The 12,858-nt window shown below is 38.4% G+C and overlaps 1 protein-coding gene across 3 annotated transcripts in view; it reads right to left on the minus strand.

Annotated features, from left to right (window-relative positions):
* GRAMD4 (GRAM domain containing 4) overlaps positions 1 to 12,858 on the minus strand; it is a 218,492-nt gene that overhangs the window by 37,151 nt on the left and 168,483 nt on the right. For all 3 annotated transcript variants that reach the window (XM_089684820.1, XM_089684813.1, XM_089684825.1), the window contains 4 exons: positions 11,836 to 11,907; positions 10,488 to 10,531; positions 10,279 to 10,388; positions 6,108 to 6,262 (listed from right to left, as the gene is read on the minus strand). In XM_089684820.1, coding sequence (XP_089540946.1) covers positions 6,108 to 6,262; positions 10,279 to 10,388; positions 10,488 to 10,531; positions 11,836 to 11,907 — 381 coding nt within the window. The remainder of the gene's footprint in view (positions 1 to 6,107; positions 6,263 to 10,278; positions 10,389 to 10,487; positions 10,532 to 11,835; positions 11,908 to 12,858) is intronic.

Below are 12,858 nucleotides of genomic sequence, written 5' to 3' on the forward strand. Positions count from 1 at the left end.
AAGCCACTTTCAGGTTATACAAGATCCTGATAGATATGGAGGGAGCTGGTCCTCCTGGGTTCTTGGAAAAATTGGGAAAGGATTTTGGATCAGAACTGAACGAACAACATAAGAATAAAATATTTAAATTAACACATGGGGTGACAAACATGAGCACAGTAGAAATTAATTATAAATGTTTGACGAGATGGTATATTACACCGTGTGGAACAAACAGCAAATGGATATTTCACCTTTATGTTGGAGAGGCTGTGGGGTAAAAAGGTACAATGGCACATATATGGTGGGATAGCCCAAAAATAAAGGATTTTTGCAAATAAATAATTCATTGTATCCAGGAGATCAGTGGAATTACTATACAAATGGACCCGTGGGCATGTCTATTTTATTTAGAGCCTGAAGGCAAACTGTATAAATCCAGGGTATTATATCATTTAAACAGGGAGGCTAAGGGCTTGATTCCCAAGTTTTGGCGAGCCCTGGAGCCAGCAAGAATAAATGATTGGCTAAATAAAAGTGGAAAATATTTTTAGGATGGAGGAACAGTGTCATATGGAGGAGGATAAAATGGCAGAATTCAGGAAAATATGGAGTAGTTGGTTGGATTTTCAAACATGGAGAAAATACTCAGAACTGGTATGGAGTTTAGAGGGGAAAAGTCCGGGAAAGACTGATGGGGAACTTGAAAGAACGAGAGGTTGTGAGAAGGATGGGGACATAGATATTGATAGATAAGAGGAGTAAGAATTTAATTAAGATCTGGACAGGGGTTTTAAAAGAGGGGGGGGGGGCTGGGGGAGTGTGGTAAGTAGGGAGGAGTAGGGGATAAGATGTTGTAAAAGATCTTTTGAACTTGTGAATGTGATGTATATTGGATTGTTAAAGGTGTATTATTTTTGTATTGGAAAACTAAATAAAGATAATAAAAAGCTGACTGGTTTCTATGCAGAAGTGAGCCTGATTTTGCACTATCCAGCTATAGTAAATAAACTTTTTCACAATATTCAAATTTTCTGAGATGCTGAATTTTGGGTTTTCACTATCTGTAAGCCATAATTATCAAAACTAAAAGAAAAATGCTTGAAATATATATCTCTCTGTGTGTAATGAATCTATATAACATATGAGTTTAACTTTTTGATTGAATTACTGAAATAAATTACCTTTTTGATGAAATTCTAATTTATTGAGATGCACCTGTACATACATATGCACAAACACCCCCCTTATCTTTTCCAAGACGTCTCTTGCATGAAGTTTAAATACCATTGCAAAAAGTCACCTGGGCTTAGGGTAGACAAAAAGTCAATCCTGCTATTGATCTGAAAAACCAACAGGTAATTGTACCACTGGTATTAAAACCAAACTCAAAACTAAATTCTAAATCACACAGTGTACTGCCAATATTCTACTTTTGTCTATGCCTTCTGCCATAATATATTCTATATACATTATGAGATATCCTCTCAAACTCAGATTTTACAAGCACTTATAGCATTATTTCTTACCCCAGGGATCATACACATTGCCCAATTTAGACAGTGAAAACAAATATCCCAATCTTGCCCTCGGGGTTCAAAGCGTTCAAAAATAGAATATACTTATCAATTTCATACAAACCGCCAAGGAACCTGCTAGATATCCAAAAGATCATGATAGGCCTCAATTTTGGACACCAGGACACTCTGGAAGTTTACCTACACATACTCATTGAACTCCATGCTCTATGGCTGAGATCTTTTGCAGGGCACTGAATTTTCCTGAAAGGCTATATGTCTATGTGATGGTTGACAAATTTATCGTTATTGTGCCTTATTAGTACAGATGGTTCATATCACAAGCACCAGCCACATCGGAACATCAGTTGGTTAGTTCAACTTACTGTTTAGCTGCACTTGTTGTGCATTTTATAGGGGTAAATATACTTTTTGGAATTATGGCCAGAGTTCACTCTTGGTTTTATCACACCATAACACATTTTATCACATTTTTGGCAAACTTAATGTAAGTTTTGGCATGTTACCGGTCTTGTTACTTGGATGTATTTCTTAGTAAGAAAATGCTCCCATCTTGCCATCCTACCCCACAGCCCATCTCAAAACCCTGGCAATTTTACAGGGGTGTGTAGATTTTTTAGATCCTTTGTACACTATAGGTGGACAGGGTAATATTGTATGGCTGCCATGTCTTGCCTCACAGTAGAGGGCTGCATACCACTACACATCTTTTACAACATTGTGATCCACTAGTTTTGGAGCTATTAAGTATAGTCCTGAGCAGGTATACTATATTGCCAAAAGTATTGGGACACCCCTCCAAATCATTGGATTCAGGTGCTCCAATCACCTCCATGGCCACAGATGTATAAAATCAAGCACCTAGGAATGCAGACTGGTTCTACAAACATTTGTGAAAGAATGAGTCGCTCTCATGAGCTCAGTGAATTCATGCCTGGTACCGTAAGTGGCCATCTGCAATAAGTCCATCCGTAAAATTTCCTTGCTACTAAATATTCCGCTGTTCAACTGTTTGTAGTATTATAACAAAGTGGAAGCAGCTCAGCCACAAAGTGGTAGGCTACGTAAAATGACAGTGCAGGGTCAGCGCACAATGCGCAGAAGTCGGCAACTGTCGGCAGAGACAATAGCTAAAGACCTCCAAACGTCATGTGGCCCTCAGATTAGCACAACAGTGTGTAGAGAGCTTCATGGAATGGGTTTCCATGGCAAAGCAGCTGCATCCAAGCCTTACATCACCAAGTGCAATGCAAAGCAGCAGATGCAATAGTGTAAAGCACGCCACCACTGGACTCTAGAGCAGTGGAGACGTGTTCTCTGGAGTGATGAATCACGGTTCTCTATCTGGCAATCTGATGGGCGTGTCTGGGTTTGGCAGTTGCCAGGAGAACGGTACTTGCCTGACTGCATTGTGCCAAGTGTAAAGTTTTGTAGAGGGGGGATTATGGTATGGGGTTGTTTTTCAGGGGTTGGGCTTCTCCCCTTAGTTCCAGTGAAAGGAACTCTTAACTTTGTGGGAACATATTGGGGATGGCCCCTTCCTCTTCCAACATGACTGTGCACCAGTGCAAAAAGCAAGGTCCATAAAGACATGGATGAGCGAGTTTGGGGTGGAAGAACTTTACTGACCTGGACAGAGTCCTGACCTTAAGGGCTCATTCACACTTGACTGTTTTACCAACGCTTGCCAAACGCCCCTATAGCTCCGTTAGAACAGCACCATGTGCTGCAATGGGCAGAATTGTCTGAGGCGTTTGGGAAGCGGTAAAAACGCTTCCCAAACGCCTTTCTGCCGCTAGCAAACAAGGCTAGTGTGAACGTAGCCTAACCCGACAGAACACCTTTTGGATGAATTAGAGCGGAGACTGTGAGCCAGGCCTTCTCATCTGACATCAGTGCCTGACCTTACAAATGCACTTCTGGAAGAATGGTCAAACATTCCCATAGACACACTCCTAAACCTTGTGGACAACCTTCCCAGAAGAAATGCAGCTGTTATAGCTGCAAAGGGTGGGCCAACTCAATATTGAACCCTACGGACTAAGATTGGGATGCCATTAAAGTTCATGTGTGTGTAAAGGCAGCCATCCTAATACTTTTAGCAATATAGTGTATATTTTACGTATAACTGCCATACTCACTAAATCTTAGCTCATTTCTGCCAAGTCTGGCATACAGGATTGTCTTACCATATTTTAGGAAGGTGCCTAGTTGGTATGTCTGCCGGGTCCCAACCAGCACTAGCAGCACACTTGGAGATGCAAGCTTCTTAGCAAATACCTGCTCCTCATGACCCTTGCATTCTCCCATTTGGATACTTTACTATAGATTGTTTATGTCCATGTACAAGGATTTTTTTTTTTTTTACTATACATTGTTCTATTGTTTAAGGGTTCTTATCTACAGCTGCTTAGTGCTGGGACCTAGATGTTCATGTTTGGAACCTACTGTAACTACTCGTATTAATCTCTTGATTAATGCTGTGAGATATTCTCTACTTTGTCAATGAGAGGGATGTTATTATTTCCAGTTTTTGGCATCAGTTGGGAAGAACCATATACTAACGTGGGTAGAACACACAATTGATTCAGGATATTTTAACCACTTCCTGTCCAGTGTATGTATATATACACATCCTGGATAGAAGCAATTGTAGCCATGATCCTGATACTGTTTTTCAGACCCTGTGATCAGCTTTTATGTAAAAGTGGCCTGATCACTTTTACGGAGCTCAGAAGAACCCCCCCCACCACCACCACTACCATTGTTTCCAGAATCTCCAGTCTCAGGCCTGGAATCGCTGTAAATGGTTGGGTCGGCTGCCCACAGAGGAGATGGAGCAACATTTGTACCACAATCTCCTCTGTGACAAATAAGGCCAAAAGTGATGAGGATTTTGGCACTTCCCGTTTTCTGCCATGTTAGACTGTTCATAAAGAGTACCTGTCATTGCCCAAGCTATCACAAGGAGTGTTGTCCAATGGCAATAAATGTGATGGCAATAAAGTTAAATGAAAAAAAATAAAAATAAAAGCTTAAATTAAAGAGAATTTTAACATTCTCCCCCCCCCCCCCCAGAAAAAAATGCAAGTGTAGCCATAGGTCCCACATGCATACGTAAACAGTCAATGCACCACACATGTGGTATCGCCATGAGTGGGAGAAGAAATTCTAGTGCCAGAGCTCACATTTAACTCTAAACAGATAACCTGTAAAGGCTTTTAAAGCATTGCCCATGGATAATTGGGTATTAGATTGTGTTTGTGAGCACTAAAATTCATCTAAATGCATTTTTCCTGAAAATTTGTGTTTGATATATGGCTGCACAAATATCATGAAACATAAAAATTTGCAACAGACACAAGTGTAATCTTCAGGGCCTCTTTTAGAAAATGTATAATTATTGGGGGTTCTAAGTAAGTAGTTTGTTCCAGCAAAACAAATGCTGCTTTTACCACGCATGTGAGAAAGTCATAATTGGATAAGTGGTTAAATTCTACCACTGTTTTAAATCTGCATTTATTTACAAGTGCTATATAATTTAGCTTTTGATATACTTAGATAAAGGATTTGTGGTTTGTGACTTTTTGAATTATTTGTTAAATTGGATTGTTTCAGGTTTTGGCTTTGGTGTAGAGATTGGCTTGCATACTGGTGTGACACCAAACCTGTATTTTCTGGCCTTGAGTCTGCCTATAGTGTGCCAGGTTTAACTTATTTTCTTTTCCCTCCTTAAAATTTCTTGTGATTTTTCTGATTTTCTGTCCAAGAGTGACAATACTCACTCATATTTTCTCTAGTGAGGAGTAGCGTTGTTACCCTATGCTGCTCTCCAGAGACTAAAACACCTCCTCCTCTCCATTACATTTGGGGGAGGTGTCCTGTATATCACAAAAGAGAACTGGGAAGGCTGATTTTATCTGAGATTTCTGTTCAGTGCACAGGAAATTACAAGGAGAAATTTTTTTTTAAACAGTAAAATATTTTGGGGACTATAGATTTAGTAATTGAGAAAAATTAACAAAAAGTATCCAGAAACTAACAAATCAGAGAATTCCATGTAGTGGAGATAAAAAGAAAAACGTGTTTTATAGAAATTACATGACCTGATATTTTTATTCTAAAAATTTCCAATATTGGTAAATTAAAATCTGAAAAGTAAACTAAATCAGGTACACCCCCTCCCCCAAATGCATATTATACAGCATGAAAATAAGCACAGGAGTAGCAAAATAAAGGTACACACAAATCATGCCACACCTGAGAGTGCACAAAGGAAATATGGGCCAAACACTGCATGCAATATTTTCCAAGTCACATGCAAAATGTATTTGTGCACAAAATGAATGCCTTTTTCCCCCAGAATTCTGTGTGAAATGTTACTTGTCCCGAATCATTAAATTTACCTATGTGGCTCAGATAAGAAATTTTCTAAATTGTTTTAGTAAGCATGACAAAATACTTTAACTATGTTTTTTTTATGTTAGAATTGTGAATAATTTTAGATTTTAGAGCACTGGCATCTTATGCTTGTAAGAGTAACTATACTGGAAGAGGTAAACAACATTTATACCCTTTCACAAGGCTTACCCGTCTTGACACAGTTGCATTTGTTCTCTCTTTAAGCTGTGGGTCGGTGGGTAGGTTTGTCCAAATAATGTAAGGAGTGTCATATTTGTCTCGAAGTCGCGGGCAACGTTTGAAAACAAAGTCTATGAGAAAAAACTTAATACCAGCATAAAGCCCTGTATAAAAACACAATATGGTGTAAGTAATGGTATTGGATATGTATCTTACAAATGATGCATGTTAAAGCATACAATTAAACAATGTAAGTAGCACCACAAAACTTTGCAGAAAAATACAGAAATACCAACAAGGAGTCCAAAAAAAGCAGAGATAATATGTTTGATTTATAAAGTTGCTTGTTATTCCCAATTAAAAGGAGAAGTGCGGGATATGAAAAAAGTAACACATTCATACTAACCTAGATGGCTGCAGTATTGATCCGATGTTGAAGCTGTCCCCCCGCTGGCTCTAAGAGAATTGAGCAATCACATGACCACGTATTGCTCAGTTCTTGGTCTTCACTGAGCAGAAAACATGACTGTCAGTCTCCGGCTCTCTGCTCTGCACTGCCCCTCCAGCACCCACTAGAACACCAAACTGTGGAGTGAGTGAGAGCAGCTGGCTCAACTCTAATAGGTGAGCCAGCTGCTTGTCAGAAATCTGGGTGGATACCAACATTAATGTTGGGATCACTGCAGAGCCCGGCCTGGCTCTCTGACATCAGCTGACAGCGGTCTTTAGCCTGTTGTCAACTGAAACTGAGTCACAGGAGTGCAGATCTAAGTGCACTCTTGTGATCCAGAAGAGAAGTATGGCCAAAAAAGCTTTGGTCATCCTTCTCTTTTAAAAGCAGTTGTACTTTAAAATGTGATACAATGTATAAAAGACTACTGTACGTTTGCACCTTCAATCTACTTCTATACAAAAATTGTGATAGTTTTATCTGACTTTTATAATAAATATTTAGTAGACAAGAGCAATAATTAATAAATGTTTAGCAACACCATATTACCAGACCAAAATAACCGCTAAAGCCCTTAAAGAAGGGGTATAGAAATGTGTTATGGGTTAAATGTGTCTTACTAGTAGAATAAATTGCATAGAAAGTTAAAGTACTATACTGTATATCAGTATTACACAACATACACTCACCGGCCACTTTATTAGGTACACCTTGTCAGTGCCAAGAAATTATCGCCAACATCTTTACACCACCACCAGCCTGAACTGTTGATAAAAGGCAAGATGGATCCATGCCTTCAATTGTTTTTTTTTTAGGTTACTGTTGCCTTTCTATCATCTTGAACCAGTCTGCCCATTTTTCTCTGACCTCAACAAGGCATTTTCATCCCACAACTGCCACTCACTGGATATTTTCTCTTTTTCGGACCATTCTCTATAAACCCTAGAGATGGTTGTGCATGAAAATCCCAGTAGATCAGCAGTTTTTGAAATACTGAGACAAGCCCACCTGGCACCAACAACCATGCCACAATCAAAGTCACTTAAATCCCCTTCCTTCCCCATTCTGAAGCTTGGTTTGAACTTCAGCGAGTCACCTTCACCATGTCTAAATGCCTAAACGCTTTGAGTTGCTGCCATGCGAGTGGCTGATTAGCAATTTGTGTTACCAAGCAATTGAACAGGTGTACCTAAAAGTGGCTGGTGAGTGCATATTATTTTTAAAGAAAAAAAAAAAAAAAAAGCGGGAGTTTAAAGCCAAACTCCAGCTGTCACTAACACCTTCCCGCCCGGCCAATCGTCTTTGTGACTGGGTGTCATATGACATCCTGTCAAAACGAGCCTCCACGGGACACAGCCGACATATCACTACACTGGCCCCTTGCCAGTATCATGTGACCGCTGTGACCAATCACAGCAGATCACATGTCAATTGTATACAATGGATAGCTTCCTGTCATGCCATCCATTGTATACAATTATGTTGTTAGCGGTGACTGGTCAAGGCAGTCACATGATACAGACAGGGCTAATCACAGCCCATCTGTATCATGTGATCAGCTTTGCGCAATCACAGCTAATCACAACAAAATACTGAATGTATCAGTTTCATTCAGTAACAAGGATTGCAAATATCAATGAAATATATTGGTATTAGCAATCATAATGTGTTAAAAAAAAAAAAAAAAATCCTGATTACGTGCCCAGAGCAGTTTAATGTTACTATGGTAACATTGTATTGCTTTGGTCACAGTGTGCTGAAAAATGAAATCGTAAAAAAAAGAAAAAATTTTATAAAAATTTAAAAAATAGAAACATTTGAAAAAAAAATACAAATTCAATTATTATTAATGTAGCAGAATACATTTTGACCTAAATTTATGAAAAAATGTTATTCATTTGCAAATTTTATAACAGAAATGAAGAAAAGTGCATTTATTTTTCAAAGGTTTTAGGTGTTTTTTGTTTTATTTAGCAAAAAAAAAAAAACACTCAGTGGTGATAAAATACCACCAAAAGAAAGCTCTATTTGTGTGAAAAAAATGATAAAAATTTCATATGGGTACAGTGTCATTCAAAGTGCAACAGCGCTGAAAGCTGGCCGGGGCAGGAAGGGGTATAAGTGCCCGGTATTGAAGTGGTTAAAAAAGTTAGTTTGGAACAATCAGTTTTCTATTACTTTCACTATCAGATGCGCCCATTGTGAGCTCTTTAAAAACTATATGTAGCATCAGGTACATACAGCATACCATACAGCCCTGTTCTCCAGCAGTGGGACAGGAACTTCCCGTCCCAAACCCAGAACTAATTCGAGTTGGGTTGAGCGCTGCTCAGCCATACATAGGAAGCTTTGTATTTTCTAAATGAATACAAGGCTTCCTATTACTGGCTGAAGTGGAGAGACGGGCAGATGTCATGCTCTGAACCTCAGCAAATCAAAAGAAACTTTGTACTTGTGTTTAGAAATGGCTGAGCAGTGCTCAGCCCAACTCTGTTTTGTTCCAGGAGTGGGACAGGAAGTCCCCATCTCACTGCAGGAAGATAGTATTGATGCCATGTACAGATCAAAGATCACACAAATGTAACCACAAGGTTGTTACATAGACCATATTTCTTTTTGACACTTTCAGACATTGGGCATAGACTGAAAGCATTTTACTCAGTTACAAACATTTTTCTTCAGTTAAAAAGTTTTGGGCATAGGAGAGACAGACTTGAAGCTGGAACATCGATATATGTCAGCAAGCGGTTGTCCTTCATTACACAAAGTAAAAAACAGCCATAAAAAGCCAACGCTGCAGCGCTGCTCAGCAGAGCAGTCCCGCTGTCAGTATAAAACAGCACAGCAGAGAGGATTTACTCATCCACCTTGTATGTGTGGATGGGGGAATCCATTAATTTCTTGCTGATCAAAATAAAATAAAAATAAACCACAAATCCATGTCCATGGCCAGCTTTGGGCTATGTTTCTATTGATGCACACAGTGTAGAGAGACAAAACAATAGTTCCCTGTATGAAAGGATGGCTCCATAGGATGTGCAAGAGAAAGGACCCACCCTGAAACAGGAAACCTGAGGCAGCAGTCACTAAACCAGCTTAAACTGGAACATAGCAAGGATTAAAAGATAAAAAAGCTGCATACTAAGCGATGAAATGCAATGCTGAAAGTGCCTAAAGTGGTTATAAAGTCAAAACATGTTTTAGCTTAATGTATTGCCTGCCTTAAAGGTATAAAATGTCCCACTATGTTTTTTGCTTGTCCCTAAACACTTACCCGTCTCCTCTCATTGTCCAGCGCCGTCTCTGGCTGCAGCAGCACTCTCCCTGGATTCACCAAGAGCAGAGGGAGTCATATGTTTATGCAGCTGTCTGACAAATCCTGTGAGATGGGAGTGGAGAGGGGGAACATGGCAAGGACACACACAGACTGGCTCAGCAGCATGCCCTCACGGGTGCCCCCATAGCACACAGATTTCTATGGAGGTACTCAGACAAAGAAAGAACAGACAGTGCCAAGCAGGGGACAACCAAAGAGGTAAGGGACCGCTCTGTACAATATCGTTGAACAGTGCATGCAAGTATAACAACTTTTTAATTTTAATAAATAATATTCAATAAAGTTAGCCTTTAATATCACTTTAAAAAAATGAGGGTTTAAGATCACGTTAACTTCAAAGATTTTATCAATACTGCATGATATGGAACCAATCCTCGATTTAGAAGACTTACCCATGCAGAGTCCAATCAGTTTGTATGGACAGAAGCATGATGCTATGAAGGCTGCCCATAAGCAGATGTACAGTTTTTGAGTAATTTCTGGCTGTACCCACATAAACAAACTGCAAAATGAAAAGTAAATAACAGAATTGTAGGTTACTATGGAGTAGTTCATACATTTTTCTTGCAAAACAAAATTTAAAAAGAAATAAAATGTATACTTTTTAATTTTTTCCAGTATGTCTGCCATCTTGCCAAACAGGTTCTGCATTAAAAAAAAGATAAAGGGTTTAAAAATCAAGTGTATGTGCCAGACATAGAGCATTCAAACTAATTGGATTGTAAAATTAGGATTTATTTTTTTTTTTTTTTTAACGATTGTTACACATTTCCCCTAATGTTTTCTCCCAGTGCAATGAATACAAAAATATAGTAAGGTAAAACAAGACTGTGGAAGGAGCTTCTGCCAAATTAGGTGAAAGCTTTCCCAATACCTAGATGTATAAACTGATTGACAAGTGAAATAGAGCTATCAGAAAGATCAAGAACATTTTTGACCCTTTCTAATGAAGGTTGTAAAGACTGGCTTTATTAATTAAAATGCATATAAATGAGGGGACGTTTCTCTTCAGATAACACAAAAATATTGCCATGTAAATAACAAAATTCATTTTACATATCTAAAGTTTATCATCTACATTTAAAAAGAGATAGGATGTGTTAGCGTATTTATGAGAAAACAATGAGAACATGATGGAGCAGACTTAAAATGGACTAAAAAAAATTCCATTAAACCAATGCAAAGCACAGAAAAAAAAAAAAAAAAAAAAAAAAAAAAGAATGATTTGCATGGCACCCCTAAAAGTAAATCAGCAATTAACAACTTAGTTTTAGCCTGAATAAAATCACTGACATGCAAATACCTTCACAGCAGCAGATCTCATCAATCCAAAATTTCCACTGCTCTTATCGTCTGGTCTGGATTGGATGCCTGCCCTTAAGCACATCCTGCCTCAACAAGTGGTCCAAATGGAAGGAAAGAGCTGCATACTAATGATGTCACAGTGCTTAAAAAAACCAAAAAAAAACAAACTACTTTTTCTCAAGTAACGCAGATCTACAGCATGACATCCATCCACCAGCGCCACTGTGTTTTTCCCAAAAGGGCTTAGTCATGTCTAAGGCCTTTTGGGCAAAATACATTGGAGCATCAAGCTGTGGATCTGTGTTGCCTGAATAAAGTTTTTAAGCACTGTGACATATTCAGTGACAAGCCCTTCCCTTCCATTTGGATGCATTGTTGAGCCAGGTTGTGCTTATGGGCACATGGTTGAACCCTGACAGCAGGGATAAATAGAAATGCACTAGTGTTAAAAAAAAAAAAAAAAAAAAATTTGCACTATATAATTGCACTGAAAATCTGATCAAATTGCAGCTGCACTACTGTGAACCTAGCCTTAAGGAAAATCCTGGAAATATGACCTTTTGATTTGCTTGATAGAGTTAAGAAACAATATTGTAAACAAAACAATAATTGAGTCACAAGCAAAAATTAAACAAGGGTCAAACCTGTGCTTTCTGTGCTACATCAAGAACCAACTGAAACTTTTCAGAAACCGTCAAGTCTTCTTTAGGAGGCTCCTAAAATAAAATAAATACCGGTATATAAAAGCCATATTTGTTGCTATGCTTGAAGCATAAGACTGATTTGCCAATTAAGAGAAAAAAACACCAGCTCACAAACACTTTAATCAATTAAGAGTTCATTTGCAACTAAATCAGAAACAATAAAGAACTGTTCTTTCTTGGCTTAAATGGAGCTAAAAATGAGGAAAATGTGTTACTGCAAGATCAACCCCACATGCTGAACCCAATGTCTGGGATAACACATTGATAAATTCAACTTCCCTATATCTTTACATGTATCTGAGAAACTTGTATGATGCTAATGGATAGTCATATGCTAGTTACACACACAGCAATTACCAGGTATTTTCCATCAACTTTACAAAAATCTAAATAAATCGCCACCATCAGTTTTGATTGTTTCAAAGAGGGAATAGAAACTTCTGGTAGTATTGGGCTACCATAAACTGTCTGGTTATTTTTGCAATTGAAAGCTGGCTGAAATTGCCTGTAAACACTGTTTGTCCAGCAAACTTCTGTGTGAAATGATATTCCTTTTCTGGATAGCGATATAAAAAAATGACAGGTGATTAACAGAATATCATGACCCCCAATGACCACACAAGTCAAAATATTAAATAGAAACTAGTAAAGAAGGTACTAAAACGCAGAACTGCAATGATCTTGAACAATTCCCAGGTATATAATACAATAATTATGCCAGGAATACATTACTTTCTACCTGGTCAGTATTTAACAAGCACAAAATGTATTACAAAGCCATATGTCATTTGAAATACCAGGATGTTCTGCTGTACTGCCAGTGTAACAGTCATCAGTCGTGCCTAAAATGATAGCACAGACGTGTCTTGTGTAGGCAGTGACTGGGATATCTAGGAGAAATGCCAGTGCTCGTGATCAAGCTGACACATTCCATCATGGAACACGTTCATTTTAAACAAACAC

Source organism: Staurois parvus, unplaced genomic scaffold (assembly GCF_062004578.1).
Source record: "Staurois parvus isolate SC_StPar_1 unplaced genomic scaffold, SC_StPar_1.0 ptg000019l, whole genome shotgun sequence".
Classification (NCBI taxonomy): domain Eukaryota; kingdom Metazoa; phylum Chordata; class Amphibia; order Anura; family Ranidae; genus Staurois; species Staurois parvus.